Source organism: Echiichthys vipera (genome assembly GCF_963691815.1).
Source record: "Echiichthys vipera genome assembly, chromosome: 10".
Classification (NCBI taxonomy): Eukaryota; Metazoa; Chordata; class Actinopteri; order Perciformes; family Trachinidae; genus Echiichthys; species Echiichthys vipera.
Window position 1 is genome coordinate 30,295,286 of NC_139835.1, and position 18,327 is coordinate 30,313,612.

The 18,327-nt window shown below is 42.6% G+C and overlaps 1 protein-coding gene across 1 annotated transcript; it reads left to right on the forward strand.

The window, feature by feature from the left end:
- Window positions 1–1,401: 1,401 nt before the first annotated feature.
- On the forward strand, window positions 1,402–18,106 carry lcp1 (lymphocyte cytosolic protein 1 (L-plastin)). Its single transcript, XM_083922306.1, has 16 exons — window positions 1,402–1,534; window positions 8,452–8,533; window positions 9,310–9,458; window positions 10,305–10,428; window positions 10,558–10,690; window positions 11,722–11,803; window positions 11,902–12,067; window positions 12,155–12,297; window positions 12,941–13,036; window positions 13,204–13,399; window positions 14,121–14,199; window positions 14,932–15,046; window positions 15,161–15,294; window positions 15,993–16,113; window positions 16,459–16,583; window positions 17,734–18,106. The coding sequence occupies exons 2-16, from the start codon at window positions 8,467–8,469 to the stop codon at window positions 17,864–17,866; spliced, it is 1,863 nt and encodes a 620-aa protein (XP_083778432.1). The 5' UTR covers window positions 1,402–1,534; window positions 8,452–8,466; the 3' UTR covers window positions 17,867–18,106.
- Window positions 18,107–18,327: the final 221 nt, after the last annotated feature.

Here is an 18,327-nt window from a genome sequence, read left to right on the forward strand (position 1 = left end):
CAAACTACCTGTCCTGTCTGTTTACCTGTTTAACTACCTGTCTGTCTTTTTGTCCACCTGCTTGTCTCTACCTACAGTACCTGTCTCTCTGCTTTTGACTGTCCAATCAAACTACCTGTCTGTCTCTCCAACTACCTGTCTGTTTCTCTAACTACCTGTCTGTCTCTACCTTTGACTGGCCTTTCAGTTACCTGTCTGTCTCTTAATTACCTGTCTGTCTGTCTGTTTCTATAACTACCTGTCTGTCTCTCAATTACCTGTCTGCTTCCTTGTCTGTTTAACCACCTGTCTGTCTTTTTGTCCACCTGCTTGTCTCTAACTACAGTACCTGTCTCTCCGCTTTTGACTGTCCAATCAAACTACATGTCTGTCTCTCTAACTACCTGTCTGTTTTTTAAACTTCCTGTCTGTCTCTCTAACTACCTGTCTGTCTCTCTTACTACCTGTCTGTTTTTAAACTACCTGTCTGTCTGTTTCTATAACTACCTGTATTTTCTTGTAACTACCTGTCTGTTTCTATAACTAACTGTCTGTCTCTCCAACTACCTGTCTGTTTCTCTAACTACCTGTCTTCCTACTCATCTTTTCACCTGTATTTTCTTGTAACTACCTGTCTGTCTGTACCTTTGACTGGCCTTTCAGTTACCTGTCTGTCTCTTAATTACCTGTCTGTCTGTCTGTTTCTATAACTACCTGTCTCTCAATTACATATCTGCTTCCTTGTCTGTTTACCTGTTTAACTACCTCTGTCTGTCTGTCTTTTTGTCCACCTGCTTGTCTATACCTACAGTACCTGTCTCTCTGCTTTTGACTGTCCAATCTAACTACCTGTCTGTCTCTCCAACTACCTGTCTGTCTGTTTAACTAGCTGTCTGTCTGTCTCTCTAACGTCCTGTCTGCCTACTCGTCTTTTCACCTGTATTTTCTTATAACTATCTGTCTGTCTTTATTACCCTCCTTGCGTCCAATTACCTGTCTATCTGTACCTTTGACCAACCTTTCAAACTAGCTGTCTGTCTCTCAATTACCTGTCTGTCTCTCTAACTACCTGTCTACCTACTCGTCTTTTCACCTGTATTTTCTTAGACCTACCTGTCCGTCTCTTATTTACTCCCTTGTCTCTAATGACCTGTCTGTCGTTCTGTCTCTATAGCTCCTTTATCTACCTGTCTGTCTCTCTAAACACCTGTTGCTGCCCAGTGTTGTGTTCATTAAACCCTGTTAAAATAATGAACACTTAAACTCCAGACGGACGCTCTGAAACCGTCTCTAACGTCCCATCCAAGCCGGCGCGGGGGTCACCTTGACTCTGAGCCGGCGTGCATTGCCATATAAAGACAAAACGCCTTTCATTCCTGTTTCTGAAGTGTTGTATGTCACTTCCTTCCTCGTAGATTTGAATAGATGCGTTGTCGCTCTGCCTTCGGGGGAGACTCAGTGCGCTGCGTGTCAAGCAGTGAGCAGCACCGCAGCCGTAAGAGACGATCCACCCTCCACGCCCCGAGATCAGACGCCTCCTCGCCTCGCCGCTCAGGTAACGTGACATCAGGTTGCTCCTCACAGGTGTGTCCTGAAGGCATCACTGCGAGATGAGGGATTTTGTTTTGTAATTCTGTGTGTTTGTGTGAAAGAGGGAAGGCAGTGAAGACGAACAGGGGAAGTGTTTGTGATCCCGTGTTGTTTATATCGTCGTCACGGTCTAAACCCGGACTCTTCCTCTCTGCAGTCCAGGTTCGAGCTCACAAACCGTCCCTCCGCCTCATTAACGAACACAAAGCCACAACTCGACCCTTAAAAACCTGCAACCGTGGAAAGTAAATCATTTCAAAGTTGCACAAGTGTAAAGATGAGTTGTAGGCCGACTGAGTTGTGCAGGAGGAGGAGGAGGAGGAAGTTAAACCACTGCAGCTCAACAGGAAGTTTGCGGTTTGCTTCACTTCAACTGCAAAAAATCCCTCCAGAAACAGAACCCCACACGTCGGCTCAGGACCCGGTTTACTCTGCTTTTATTCACTTAAATTAGTCAGTTAAATTGTGTTTAAAGTGCCAAATCATAGCAAAAGTTATCTCAGGACACTTTAAATACAGAGTCGGTCAAAACCACACTCTATGATTTATTCATAATTCACAGAAACCCAACAATTCCCCCATGAGCAGCAACGATCCTTAACAAAAACACTACTGATTACTCTAGTTATTATAGACAGTATTAATCCAGCAGTCGTGTGCACACAGTGGAGGCTAAACCTTCCCTTTCACAGGACGACACACAGGCAACTTCTACTATTGATGCTTTGGGGCGGCATTAGCTCAGTCCGTAGGGTCGCTGGTTCAAGTCCCTGTGTGGACCATGTATGGAGCGTGGACTGGTGGTTGGAGAGGTGCCAGTTCATCTCCTGGGCACTGCTGAGGTGCTGTTGAGCAAGGCACCGAACCCCCAACTGCTCGGGGCGCTGGTCACTGGCAGCCCCCTCGCTCTGACATCTCTCCTTAATTGCATGTATATAGGTCCTGTGTGTGTGTGTATTTCGGGCCTGTGTGTGTAAAATGAAATATAATAATTTCCCCGTTGCGGGATAAATAAATAAATTCTTCTTAAAGAACATTTGCTGAAAAAAAAGCTTTGTACATTTCAAACCACATCTTTTTTTAAATAAGTGGAAAAAAGCTTCAAACAAATGAAACTTGTAAAACAAATCCTGATATTCCAATGAATGTCCAGCAGGAGCCATAAATGTGCATCACAGTGTGAAACATAAAGAATTATATTGTTATGGCTTTGATTTTTATAGCGCCTGTCTCTGTGCTCAAGGCGCTTTCATTCACTCACACACACACACACACACACACACACACACACACACACACACACACACATGGTGATGGTAACGTACATAGTAGTAACAGCTGCCCTGGGGCCGACTGACGGGAGCGTGGCAGCCAATCAGCGCCTACGGCCCCTTGACCACCTCCTCAAACATACGGCAGTCACACACATTCACACGAGGCAAGGTGGGTGAAGTGTCCTGCCCAAGGATGGGGGGGGGTTCATACATACAACATAAATAATAATAATAATAATAATAATAATAATAATAGAGATTAAATAAAAGCTATTGCTGAAAAGGAACAAGCAGTTGAAGCTCGTTGCCAACGGACGGATACAGTTTTAAAATGTCCGCCTGAGTCATTTCACTGCGATCGAAGGAGAAGTGAACGTTTCATTTCTGCTTCTGCAGCAAAGACGCAGCGACTCATTCCTCTACGTTCAGACCTCAGGGTGTCCGCGGAACTTTAGAGGCTGAGAGGAGCAGGAACTCTTAAATGAAATACAATGAGCCTGTCAGTGCTAAAGAGTATTTCACAATGAAAGCATCTTCTAAATGTTTGAAAAGTCACAAACAATACTAAAAATCGCTGCTGCTGCCTCAGTGTCTGAGGGCGCCCTCCCACTGTGCCTCCTTCCGTGCCCCGTGCTTTAGGGTCCTTGTCCCCCCCTCCAGGCCCGTTTGTACTCACACTACCTGGGCCTCGGAGAATGCTTCTTGCTGCCTATACGTCATCACGCCGTAACACGTCACACGCATTGATGACGTCTTGGCGATGCGTGGCTTTGTTTCCAGATCTTTCCGTAGACCTCGGAGTTTTTGTGCGTCTTGTCGACTGTTTTTGAATCTTTTCATCGACCAAATCTGCAGTAAACACTCCACCTCCGCATCACACCAACGTGAACCTTTCACCGCCATTGTTTGAAATGTCCGCGCATGGTCCCTCCTTCTTTTTTCTACGTCCCAACAGGCGCACAGGAAATGACCTCAGAACCGCCGTAGGCCTCGTGCTCGTACACGTGCACACGCTCGTGCTCGTACATGTGCAAACATGCTTTACAAAAGCCCACCTCTCCAGAACGGGCCGTGGATGGCAAGCGTGCCGCTCCTAGACGCGGTACGGTTGCACTCACACTGGTCAAAGGAACCAGACTTTAGCCGTGAAACGTCCTGGGGCACGGTACGGAGGCACAGTGGGAGTGCGACTTTAATGATGCTGAGCTTTTAAAAACCTCTTCTTTTGCTGTTTTCTTGACTCTGAATGTTCACGCTCCTCCCTCCATCATCACCATGGTAACTGTAGTCAGGGGTCGTATTCACACATTGACCTCAGTACTAAGAGTTCTTAGTTCAGAGTCCAAAGCCCCTGACAGCAGCTGTTCCTGAGGAGTGGGACGGACTCCTGAGAGGAGACGATGGTGGTTTTTATTGGTTGGTGACGTGACGGCGTCCCTGACCGACTCTACCACGTTCCTAACGCCGTCTCCATTAGAGCGATCTATTTTTAAAACCTCAGTATCATTGAATCTGTAAAATGTTGCTGCAGTCGTGTCGGCTCCTTCCTCATTTACTCTGTGTGATGTTTTTTTAGATTCAGGAGAAACTTCAGCGCTTAAATGCTTCGTGAGTCACACTAACTCTTAAAAAGTCAGGAGTCCTAAAATTACTGCTTACTATCCCTCCTGAATCAGCACGTTAGGACCGACTCTGAGCCTTAAAGTGTAACTCCAGCGTAAAATCATCCCATGGACTTTTTCAGCACTTTACATCAAATAGACCAATTAATTATGAACTATTAACTGAGAAATCTATCCATCTACCTTCTATAATATACCATTAAATGTACCACAAATATTATTGAAAATGTATTTTACATAGATAAATTAATAATATACCATTAAACGTTCCCATAATATTATTAGAAATAACATTTAAATAAATGCAAAAATAAATAAATTCATTAATATACCTTTAAATATTAAAAATAAAACATTAATTTAGTTAAATGGGAAAGTACACGAATCTCATGTTAAATAATTTGATTTTAAACTCTTTATTATTTGATTTTAAACTCTTTATTATTTGATTTTAAACTCTTTATTATTTGATTTTAAACTCTTTATCATTTGATTTTAAACTCTTTATTATTTGATTTTAAACTCTTTATTATTTGATTTTAAACTCTTTATTATTTGATTTTAAACTCTTTATCATTTGATTTTAAACTCTTTATTATTTGATTTTAAACTCTTTATTATTTGATTTTAAACTCTTTATCATTTGATTTTAAACTCTTTATCATTTGATTTTAAACTCTTTATTATTTGATTTTAAACTCTTTATTATTTGATTTTAAACTCTTTATTATTTGATTTTAAACTCTTTATTATTTGATTTTAAACTCTTTATTATTTGATTTTAAACTCTTTATTATTTGATTTTAAACTCTTTATCATTTGATTTTAAACTCTTTATTATTTGATTTTAAACTCTTTATTATTTGATTTAAAACTCTTTATTATTTGATTTAAAACTCTTTATTATTTGATTTTAAACTCTTTATTATTTGATTTTAAACTCTTTATCATTTGATTTTAAACTCTTTATTATTTGATTTTAAACTCTTTATCATTTGATTTTAAACTCTTTATTATTTGATTTAAAACTCTTTATTATTTGATTTTAAACTCTTTATTATTTGATTTTAAACTCTTTATTATTTGATTTTAAACTCTTTATTATTTGATTTTAAACTCTTTATCATTTGATTTTAAACTCTTTATCATTTGATTTTAAACTCTTTATTATTTGATTTTAAACTCTTTATTATTTGATTTTAAACTCTTTATCATTTGATTTTAAACTCTTTATCATTTGATTTTAAACTCTTTATCATTTGATTTTAAACGCTTTAATATTTGATTTTAAACTCTTTATCATTTGATTTTAAACTCTTTATTATTTGATTTTAAACTCTTTATTATTTGATTTTAAACTCTTTATCATTTGATTTTAAACTCTTTATCATTTGATTTTAAACTCTTTATCATTTGATTTTAAACGCTTTAATATTCGTCTCGCCCAAAACAGTAAGAAGAGTCTAACTGTCCGTGTCGCTGCCTTAACAAATACCTTTTTAAACAAAAACCATCTTAAATCGAACATTTAAATACCCTAATAACTCATGTTGGTGCAGCGTAAAGAGCACGAGTAACATCCAGGACTCAGGTGTGTTTGGCTTAAAGATAAACTTCACTTGTTTCACCACTTTAAAGAGTCAATTTCATGTTAATTTTGCATTAATATGGAAAGTTTGAGGGTGTTTTTGCACATTTCGTAGCTTTATGACTTGATATTGTCCCGAAACACAAAGATAAAAGACTTTAACGACTTTAATATCCGTGTTTTTCTTACTTTTATATCAAATGTAGATTATTATGTCCATGCACTGAATATTATACTGTGATAAATTAGAGTCTTTTAAACACAGCTGTGGTTTGATGTGAGCGTTCACACCAGATTATTCATGATAAAAGCAGATAAATCATCATCATCACAGCTCGGCTCAGCCTCAGTCTTCACACGTGGGATGGAAACGGTGCAGTTTCCTCCCACGCCGCCGCCATCAGGACGTTTTTCTGAGCGCAGCAGGAAACTGAGTCTTTAATGAGTCACTCGTCTTAAAGGTTAAAGTCCGGCTTCTTCTTCTTTTAGTGGTTTAAAGCGTCCTCTTCCACGCAACGCACTCGTTCTTAATGTCCACCTGCTTGTTCACATTTAACTCCACATGCACACACACACACACACACACACACACACACACACACACACACACACACACACACACACACACACACACACACACACACACACACACACACACACACACACACACACACACACACACACACACACACACACACACACACACACACACACACACACACACACACACACACAGAGTGAATCACCACGGACTGAAATAAATTGTGTGTCATGTGAATTGTTTCCTCTTTTGCAGCTTTTTGATTTTTTTCAGACACAAAAATGTATAAAAAACTGAACCTGCCAAAAAGAAAAAGTTAATAATATACCATTAAATGTACCACAAATATTATTAAAAATAAATAAATTAACATGATATTAAATAAACCAATAATAATTTTAAAATAACTTTAAATAAATGGAACAAATAAATAAATTAACATCATATTAAATATGCCAAAAGTTAACTTTAAATAAATGCAAAAACAAATAAATTCATTAATTTACCTTAAAACGTACCAAAAATATTATGAAAAATAAAACATTAATTTAGTTAAATGAGAAAGCACATAAATAGGGGAATTAATACAATATATATATTTATTTTTTATATCTATAAAAAAAAAAGAACTGAAGAGCAGGTTTGTTAGAAAAGGCCTGAAAATGGTCACAGAATATATTTCGCTTTAATAATTCACCGTTGGGTGATGTGGGTGTGCGATACAACTATAACAGCTGATGTCAAGTATTAAATTAATCAGCAACTATTTTGATAATCTTTGAATTGTATTAAGGAAAAAATCTAAGCAAAGTTAAACACAAAATAAATAAAATAAACCACTGAAAAAGTGCAGCTTTAACCTGTTTTTGAAGGATATTCTGCTTTGATCAGGTGGTAATTCACTCCACAGTTCACTCGCTCTTTAAAGCAAATCAGTTCTCTGATGAGTTTACACAACATCCCCCTTATCTCTGCCTTCCTTCTTTTATGTTTATGCATAAACATGGGGGCGGCAGTAGCTCTGTCCATAGGTGACTTGGCTGGGAACAGTAGGGTCGCTGGTTCAAGTCCCTGTGTGGACCATGGATGGAGCGTGGACTGGTGGCTGGAGAGGTGCCAGTTCATCTCCTGGGCACTGCTGAGGTGCTGTTGAGCAAGGCACCGAACCCCCAACTGTTCGGGGCGCTGGTCACTGGCAGCCCCCTCGCTCTGACATCTCTCCATTAATTGCATGTATATAGGTCGTGTGTGTGTGTGTGTGTGTGTGTGTGTGTGTGTGTGTGTGTGTGTGTGTGTGTGTGTGTGTGTGTGTGTGTGTGTGTGTGTGTGTGTGTGTGTGTGTGTGTGTGTGTGTGTGTGTGTGTGTGTGTGTGTGTGTGTGTGTGTGTGTGTGTGTGTGTGTGTGTGTGTGTGTGTGTGTGTGTGTGTGTGTGTGTGTGTGTGTGTGTGTGTGTGTCATGATTAATAATAAGAGTAAAAAAATTCAATTTCCCCGTTGCTGGATAAATAAAGTAATTCTTCTTCTTCTATTAAAAAATACTTTCACCCCTCTTGAACTCAGGTCTGTGCGTTCTCTGCCTCTTTTCAACACTGAGCGTCTTAAGGATGCCAGTTCTAGACGAGCACCCTCTTTACCTCTGACGTTTAGAAAGTACCTGAAACTTGGACTGAAGCACTTTTCTCTGCTCTTATTTAGACAAAGACGCACTTCTCTGTCAGACAGGAAGTGCAGCAGAAGCAGGAAGTTGAAGTGAGAACTGTGAGCCCGTTTCATCGCAGGTTCCCTCTTTTTTCTGCTCGTTGCCGTCGGCTTCTGACTTTTCATTTGAGGATGTGGTTTTCTTTGTTCTGTGCCAGTTTCAGGTTCCCAACATGGCCGCCCCAACGCCGATCTCTCCGGAGGAGCTGGAGGACCTCAGGGAAGCTTTCGCCAAAATTGGTGAGTGAGCCGACGCCGGTTCCACTGTTGCTTCCTCTCCGAGCTTCTGATTCAGGAAGAACCAGCGAGAGACAGAAACAACGCAAAGATGATGTTTTTTTTATTTGAGCACGTTGGTGTGCGCACAATTAATTTGTACATCCATATACATGTTCCTACCCTCACCTGGAGTCATGAAAGCTGGGTCATGACCGAAAGAACGAGGTCACGGGTCCAAGCGTGTGAAATGTGTTTCCTCAGGAGGGGGGCTGGAGTCTCCCTTAGAGAGAGGGGGAGAAGTTCAGCATCCGTGAGGAACTCGGAGTAGAGCCGCTGCTCCTTTGTGTTGAAAGGAGCCAGTTGAGGTGGTTCAGGATCATCTGGTAAGGATGAACCCTGGGCGCCTCCCTAGGGAGGTGTTCCAGGCACGTCCAGCTGGGAGGAGGCCTCGGGGAAGACCCAGGACCAGGTGGAGAGATTAGATCTCCACACTGGCCTGGGAACGCCTCAGGATCCCCCAGTTAGAGCTGGTTAATGTGGCCCGGGAAAGGGAAGTTTGGGGTCCCCTGCTGGAGCTGCTGCCCCTGAGACCCGACCCCGGATAAGAGGCTGAAGATGAGATGAGATGATAGTAAAAGCGGATCTTTGTGACGCAGACGCACCAGGCTGCGGATTTGCAACAGTTTTCAATGTAGCCTCTGACGCACGGAGCAGAGAAGACCGGTGAAGTGAAAAACGGTGACTGTAATAACAGTGTCTCCATGTTTGACCTCTGACCTTCTTTCATCCTCCTCCAGATGTCGACAACAACGGGTTCATCAGCAAGGACGAGCTCACGGAGCTGTTCAAGGCCGCCAACCTGGCACTGCCGGGGTACAAGATACGAGAGATCGTCCAGGAGCTGACCAAGACCAGCGACCAGCTCACCTTTGACGAGTTCACTCAGGTGAGGTCACGGTTTGAACTGAATATTGAGTTTTTACTCACAAGCAGGTTTTCTCACCGTTCAAACGAGGGGATCTGAGTTCATTATTCACTCACCTCCTTTCATCTTAGTTGAACATCTTCCCTTTTCTTTCTTGTTGGAAAGATTCTATTAGATTATTCATTACATTCTATAAGGGCGCACTCCCACTGTCCATCTGTACCGTGCCAAAACAGGTTTCACGGGTAAAGCCTAGTACGTTTGACCAGTGTGAGTGCAACCATACAGCTTCTAGGAGCGGTACTCTTGCCGTCCACGGCCCGTTTGGGAGAGGTGGGCTTTAGTAAAGCACGTTTGCACGTGTACGAGCACGAGCGTGCGCACGTGTGCGAGCACGAGGCCTACGGCGGTTCTGAGGTCATTTCCTGTGCGCCTGTTGGAACGTAGAAAAAAGAAGGAGGGACCATGCGCGGACATTTCAAACAATGGCGGTGAAAGGTTCACGTTGGTGTGATGCGGAGGTGGAGTGTTTACTGCAGATTTGGTCGATGAAAAGATTCAAAAACAGTCGACAAGACGCACAAAAACTCCGAGGTCTACGGAAAGATCTGGAAACAAAGCCACGCATCGCCATGACGTCATCAATGCGTGTGACGTGTTACGGCGTGATGACGTATAGGCAGCAAGAAGCATTCTCCGAGGCCCAGGTAGTGTGAGTACAAACGGGCCTGGAGGGGGGGACAAGGACCCTAAAGCACGGGGCACGGGACGGAGGAACAGTGGGAGGGCGCACTTAATGTGAAAAATATTCATTACATTCTATAAAATATGGAAAATATTCATTATAATATTCTTTTTTCCTTTCAGGTTGCCCACGGACTGAAGAGCGGCGAGGTGGCAAAGACCTTCAGGAAGGCGATCAATAAAAAGGACGGAATCTGTAAAGTGGCAGGAACCTCGGAGCAGTCCGGCACTCAGCACTCATACTCAGGTCAGGGACTGAACTTGTGTTCATGGTTTGGCCTCTGTCGGGGCTTTGTACACTGTTTTTTGGAGGTTAACAGTAGAAAAGGTGAAGACGCGTTGTAATGGGACTCCTCTTTGTGTCTGATGTCTGCAGAGGAGGAGAAGGTGGCCTTTGTGAACTGGATCAACAAAGCTCTGGAGAAGGATGCCGACTGCAAACACGTCCTGCCCATGGACCCCAACAACGACGACCTGTTCACAGCTATGGGAGACGGGATCGTTCTCTGGTACCTTTGAACTTTAAACATATATGACTCTATTTTCACACATTATTACAGAAAAACAGCTGTAAGGCTCGATCCAAGGTAAAACCATATCCAGGGGAGATTAGACGCCAAGACAAGGCTTTTAAAGACACCACCTCTAAACCTCTCATCTCCATATATTATCACTGTTACTCTTTACGTCTGTGTGTGGGTTTTACAAAGTTTTAACCAATGAAATGGAGCAAAAAGAGCTTGTGACTACATCTTGTAACACCATTGGCTCCTCAAACCGTCAGCAATCCCTCCCATTCCTGGAGAAAATACGGTTTTTGACATTAGAAAATTAGAAAAAAAGACAATAAAATAGGGTATAAGTGTTCAAAATGGGAGGAATTGCATGAGATCTTAAACGTATTAAAAGTAATTGTTGATTAGTGACCTTTTCAAATGTTTTTTGAATGATGATAAAGCAGATGTTGATTGTAGGTTGTTCAAAAGACGCTGCCCTGTTTCTCAAAGTATTCAGAGCGTAAGATCAGTGATTCACAGACTGCAGTTAAATCTGCAGCCCCTTTAGTAATCAATAGAGGGGGGGGGGGGGCTGCTGGTGTGTGAAATAACACGTCATTAATGAGGAAAATATTGTTTACATTCTCTAAAAGGTGAAAAATATTCATTACATTCTCTAAAAGTTGAAAAATATTCATCACATTCTCTGAAAGGTGAAAAGAGCCGAGCTGGACAACTTCAATGATCATTCAGAAGCTAAAGGTTTAATTCTGTCATGTTTATAACTCCAGTTTTAGCTTTGCTGCTTAGATGTCCCATGGTATTTGATGCAGAGAGTTTACTGCGCACATGGAAACATTTACAGTTACTGAAAGCCGCCTCAGACTCAATGCTAAGCTAAGCTAGCCGGCTGTAGCTTCATTTTTAACGCACAGACATGAGAGTGGGATCAATGTGAACATCGGACTCTCCAGTCTTCCCCAAAATGTCAACGTTTGTTTTGAGGTTGTGCTTGATTCTGTAAATGTGTCGTAACTCCTCAGTAAGATGATCAACCTGTCCGTTCCCGACACCATCGACGAGAGAACCATCAACAAGAAGAAGCTCACGCCTTTCACCATCCAGGTGAGACGGACAGGAAGTGTTCAGGCACACTGTGCATGTGACCTGCTCTGCTCCACGAGTGTGTTTCACATCCTGCGTCGTGTCGTTGGCTCCAACAGGAAAACCTGAACCTGGCTCTGAACTCGTCGTCGGCCATCGGCTGCCACGTGGTGAACATCGGGGCCGAGGACCTGAAGGAGGGCAGGCAGCACCTGGTCCTGGGTCTGCTGTGGCAGGTCATCAAGATCGGACTGTTCGCCGACATCGAGCTCAGCAAGAACGAAGGTGTGTCTGTTAAACCATGATTCAAAGAGGTTTGATTCAGAATCGTTTGATTTGCTCTCTGATGAACGCGTCGCCTGTCGTGTGCAGCTCTGGTTGCTCTGCTGCGTGACGGAGAGAGTCTGGAGGATCTGATGAAGCTTTCCCCAGAAGAGCTGCTGCTGCGTTGGGCCAACTATCACCTGGAGGAGGCCGGCTGCGGCAAGATCAATAACTTCAGCTCCGACATCAAGGTGACCTCACACACAGAAACACAAGGTTCAGGATATTTAGAGCTAAGTTTAAAGTCTAATTCCAGGAGAGTCGCTAGCAGCCGGACGTGGCTAACAGTGATTAGCTCGGGGCAGTACGGTGAAGGCATTCAAAGGTCTTTTTTAACCACTAATGCTGCTGAAAATAACAGCAAACCTCTGCAGCAGCATGAGAAGAGTCCCTACACACACAACAAAGCACCAATGGGCTCCTTCCACTGTAATGAACTTTACTATGAGAGGAGCTGGTACAGGGGCCAGTAGGTAAGTCTTTAAAACACTCTTTAATAAACTCTGGCTTCACTAACTACGCTGTTGCTGCTTTGTTGTGTGTGTAGGGACTCTTCTCATGCTGCTGCAGAGGTTTGCTGTTATTTTCAGCAGTATTAGTGGTTAAAAAAGACCTTTGAATGCCTTCACCGTGCTGCCCCGAGCTAACCACTGTTAGCCAAACTGTCTCCATGACTTATGTGATGAGTGTAAGTGCCGTACAAGACCCTGGGATGACACTTTAGCTCTTCACAAACTTTAAAGCTGTTATTTCGGAGGAGGTCAAAGTCGACAGTGAGCGTCTGAATCACATCAGTCTGCAGTTGTTTTAATTCCCAAACTGTTTTTGTTCCAGGACTCAAAGGCGTACTACAACCTCCTGAACCAGGTGGCGCCCAAAGGAGACGAGGAGGGAATCCCCCCCATTGCCGTGGACATGTCAGGACTCAGGGTGAGGCTGCGACTCCACTCAACATTTACGTATTCGATTTAAACTCAGTTCAGTTATTGAAGTCAAAGCTCTGAGGACAAAGGTGTTTTTTCACTGCAGCATTTAAAGTTTCCGTTTATGACTCAGACTAAAGAACACAAACGCCGCCCTCGTGCGTCTCTCCGCAGGAGAAAGAGGACCTGAAGCGAGCCGAGTGCATGCTGGATCAGGCCGACCGGCTCGGATGCAGACAGTTCGTCATGCCGACAGACGTCGTCCGCGGCAACCCCAAACTGAACTTGGCTTTTGTGGCCAATCTGTTCAACAAGTACCCGGCGCTGAAGAAGCCCGAGAACCAGGACATCGACTGGAGCTCCATCGAAGGTGAACGACTCTATTCCTCCCCCTCCCTCCTCTCACCTGAGCTGCTGTGAGACACAAACATATTAATAAATAAAGATAATTTATTCATCTTTATAAATAACACAGGAGGAGGTGAGTTCTCACCTAGTCTGAGACGAAAATCAGAGGTACACGTGTTTTTGTCCAGCATTAAAAATGAGGCCTTCACACGTCGGGCATTTGGAAGATGATAAAAAAGATAGAAAAATAATAAATAAATACAAATAAAATAAATACAAATAAATAAATACAAATAAAATAAAAATAAAAATATAGAATAAATAAATAATAATAAATTAAGATGAATTCATTCTTTGAATAAACAAATAAATACAAATAATAGAAGAAAAGAAAAACTAAATAAAATTAATTAATGAATTAAAAACAAATAAATACAAATAATAGAATAAATAACTAAACAAATCACAATCAAAAAGATTAATTAAATATTATTTATTAAATAAACAAATACAATAATTGAAAATAATGAAATAATCAGAAATAAATCGACTCACTTTGTTGATTATGATAAGAACACTTTTTTTATTATTACTTGATAGTTAATAAATGTTGGTTCATGGTTAATATGTTGTGTTAAAACTGTGAAATGTAAAGATGTATTTAGAGTGGAGCAGAGCCTCTGGACACAAACAGACTCAGGTTCAGTTTCACTTCAGCACTTCCTGTTTTTTTTTCCGTGCAGGTGAAACCAGAGAGGAGCGAACCTTCAGGAACTGGATGAACTCTCTGGGAGTCAACCCTCGTGTCAACCACCTCTACGTGTAAGAACGCTCCCTCAGTAGTTAGACACTTCCTGCCTCCAGACACATGACGCAGGTGCAGCCACGGATGAGCGCAGGTCCAGGAGTCCTGACTCACGACATGCTGCTCAAACAGAAACACAAAACGATCTCAAAGAGACGCTAAATCACCACAAACGTGCACAAACCGACTACACGTGACTCTGACGACTGCAGGGGCACAACGTCCCACAAGAAATGTAAAATGACTAAAAATAGATGAAACGAAGTCACGTACAAAACTATAAGTCGACTCTTTGAGACTGTTCCTGTGTAGACGGGGTGGGGGCCTCTGACATGTCTGTGCCCAGGGGCCCACACCTGATATTTATCCTGATGGTGGCGCCACAGGAAAGGTCATGTAATGTCGAAAATGAACGTTTTTCGTTAATAATTGTGCTTCAAAGGTCTTTTTTTTTTTGTTCAAAACTTCAAACAATATCGACCTGAACGGTGTGTGTGTGTGTGTGTGTGTGTGTGTGTGTGTGTGTGTGTGTGTGTGTGTGTGTGTGTGTGTGTGTGTGTGTGTGTGTGTGTGTGTGTGTGTGTGTGTGTGTGTGTGTGTGTGTGTGTGTGTGTGTGTGTGTGTGTGTGTGTGTGTGTGTGTGTGTGTGTGTGTGTGTGTGTGTGTGTGTGTGTGTGTGTGTGTGTGTGTGTGTGTGTGTGTGTGTGTGTGTGTGTGTGTGTGTGTGTGTGTGTGTGTGTGTGTCACAGGGACATCGATGACGCTCTGGTGATCTTCCAGTTGTACGAGAAGATCAAAGTTCCCGTGGACTGGGACAAAGTCAACAAGCCTCCGTACTCCAGGCTGGGCAGCAACATGAAGAAGGTACGGGGCCCGGGTCCGTTCAGGGTCGCCGGTCTGAACTCTGTCATCATGTGGTTCTGCCCGTTTGGATGTGAGCAGATGAAAGTGTGACTGACTGAGTGTGAACTCTTGCAGCTGGAGAACTGTAACTACGCCGTGGAGCTGGGCAAGAAGGAGGCCAAGTTCTCTCTGGTGGGCATCGCCGGGCAGGACCTGCACGCAGGGAATCGAACCCTCACCCTCGCTCTGCTCTGGCAGCTCATGAGGAGGTAACAACCACAACAACAACAATCACAACCACAACAAGAACAACAACAGCCACAACCACAACAACAACAGTCACAACCACAACAGCAGTAACAACAACCACAACATTAACAGCAACCACAACAACAACAACAACAAAAGCCACAACAACAACAGCAACAACCACAACAACAGTCACAACAACAACCACATTAACAACCACAACAAACGCAAAAGCTGCTTCTCTGTGTTTTAAACCTTCATGTTCAAAGAGAAGGAGAGAAATTCACAGTTAACGACTAAAACCTGATCAAAAAGCATCAAACCAGTTTTTAAGGATCTGAAAAGTTTTGTTCTGTCGCAGAAGTTTATGATCGCCTATTATTATTATTACTGTTATTATTGTTAATATTGTGTAAAAAACAAATTTACATGAAAAAACTTGAATATTTTCTGAGATTATAATAAAAAATAAAAAAGCACCTGGCTTCACTTTGAAAGTTTGGATCATCGTCGATAATCTGGAGCTAAAAGTGAAGATTCTGACTTATAAATACATTTTATTTAGTTACAACGTGTTTATAAAGTGATTTTTGTTCATAGAAATGATTTAAACTGGAATTTGCCTCCATCACGTTGAAGTCATCACAGATTTAGTGCTTAAATACAACAAAAAGACCTTTTAGAAGCTTTTATTTTGAAACTCTGGCGCCCCCCGCAGGTACACCCTGAACATCCTGGAGGAGCTGGGCGACGGGCAAAAGGTCACCGACGACACCATCGTGTCCTGGGTCAACGCGGCGCTCACGCAGGCGCTCAAACCCACGGTCTCCAGCTTCAAGGTGACGTTTGTTAATTTAATAATTCAGAAAAAATGATTTTAATGCAGAAATCTGAAGCAACAGCTCAGCTCCGAGTTTATGGAAATACATAAATGAATAATTAATTAATGAATGAACTTCGCTAAAACGGGAACATTTGATAAAAACACCAGAATATCAGATCAGATTATGTGATTTCAAATATATTAGAATGTGCAGAGATCTGCGAGTCAAAGGAAGCGCTCCCCTGTAACGTGAAAAGGTTATAATGTATGTGTGTCTGTCTGTCTGTCTGTCTGTCTGTCTGTCTGTCTGTGTGTGTGTGTGTGTGTGTGTGTGCGTGTGCGTGTGCATGTGTGCGTGTAGGACCCGTCCATCAGCAGCAGTATGCCCGTCCTGGACCTGATCGACGCCATCCAGCCCGGGTCGATCCGATACGACCTTCTGAAGACAGAAGACCTGACGGAGGAGGAGAAACTCAACAACGCAAAGTACGAACAGGAAAAAGGCCGCGTCAGCGCTCTCTGTGATCGCACCGAACCCGTTTAACACACACTGAGAGTTTAGACCGAGCTGGTTCTCTCCAACAACACATTTGTTTAGGTATTTATTGTTGTTTTTGGAGGTTTCACGCAGATGACTCCTCTCCATGAACCTGCCTCGACGTCTGCGGCGTTTCTACGTCATTGACAGGAAACAATCTGGTCTTTAAAGTGAAATTAACACTTTAATTAACACTCATCAAATAAGACATCCAGTTTTATCCGGCTGTGACGTTTCACCCTTTCAAAATATGATTTCTGGGTCCAAGCCTCGTATTTCTCCAACGCAGCAGCGCCGTGTTCCCCGTCGTTTGAACAGATCTGAGTTTTTAAAAAACAACGTAATCGTCCTTTTACCTCTTTCTTATGGATGAAGAAAACGTTTAACTGATGAAAGAGGTGAACGGAACTGTCTGTTGTGTTTCAACGGAGCGTTTGGACCCAGAAATCTTATTTTGAAAGGGTGTCACGTCACTGAACAGGTGGATTAACAGAGAAATCCAGGAGAGACGCTAACAGCCGGACGTGGCTAACAGTGATTAGCTCGGGGCAGCACGGTGAAGGCATTCAAAGGTCTTTTTTAACCACTAATGCTGCTGAAAATAACAGCAAACCTCTGCAGCAGCATGAGAAGAGTCCCTACACACACAACAAAGCAGCAACAGCGTAGTTAGTGAAGCCAGAGTTTATTAAAAGAGTGTTTTAAAGACTGACCTACTGGCCCCTGTACCAGCTCCTCTCATAGTAAAGTCCATTACAGTGGAAGGAGCCCATTGGTGCTCTTCTCTGTCGCTCTAGTTCTTCAGACGACGTCCTCTCTCTTTAACCTCCTCACCCACATGTTCCTCTGGAGACTTTTAGTTTTTTTTCTGAAGGAAATCGATTAAAAACTTCACCTTTTGCCGTTTTTTTGGCGGCTCGACCCCAAACACAACTGGTTTTTGTTTTCTGTTAAAGCAGCAGCTGGATCTCCTCAGGTCTCTGACACACGGCTGGATCGTGGCGCCCGCTGTTCTCAAACGCTCTGAAATGCTGCGTAACATTCACGCTGATTAAGCTTTTTGAATTCTTCTCATCACTGTCGTCGCTGTGTTGACAGGTACGCCATCTCCATGGCGAGGAAGATCGGAGCCCGGGTGTACGCGCTGCCTGAGGACCTGGTGGAGGTGAAACCGAAGATGGTGATGACGGTGTTCGCCTGCCTCATGGCGCGCGGCATGAAGAGAGTCTAAACACCACGGTCGCCAACGCCATCGGATACACGAGGTCACGACGGGGTCCAGAGAACACGTTTAAAACAAAGAGTTGTTTTTATTCTTTAGAAAAGTTCAGGCTCTAAACTCACACTTCCTGTTTCAGTCGACAAACGGTCAGAACGTTGTTTTCTGTGCTGCAGCCGGTGAATCATCACCATGTTCGGTGTTTTTCACCTTGTTACTGAAACTTTACGCCAAATAAACAGATTTTTGTATTAAAAATGGAGTTTTTATTGTGTCAAAGTGTCAAAATGTTTAGAAACTTTTTTTTTTTACTTTGACAAACGGATTTTCTAAAAACTTTTTTCGACAAACTACTCGGGTTAGGGTCAGGGGGTTAGGACTTGGGGATTAGGGTTAGGGTTTAGGATTAGGCTTAGGGTTTAGGGGTTAGGGTTAGTTTAGAGACTTGAAACTTGGGCTACCCCCCCTATTTC

Excerpts from the sequence above, each read along its gene's own strand:
- lcp1 (XM_083922306.1), top strand. The coding sequence starts at position 8,467 with ATGGCCGCCCCAACGCCGATCTCTCCGGAGGAGCTGGAGGACCTCAGG. Across the intron at positions 11,804-11,901 it reads TCACGCCTTTCACCATCCAG|GAAAACCTGAACCTGGCTCT; the intron begins GTGAGACGGACA and ends TGGCTCCAACAG. Across the intron at positions 14,200-14,931 it reads CGTGTCAACCACCTCTACGT|GGACATCGATGACGCTCTGG; the intron begins GTAAGAACGCTC and ends TGTGTGTCACAG.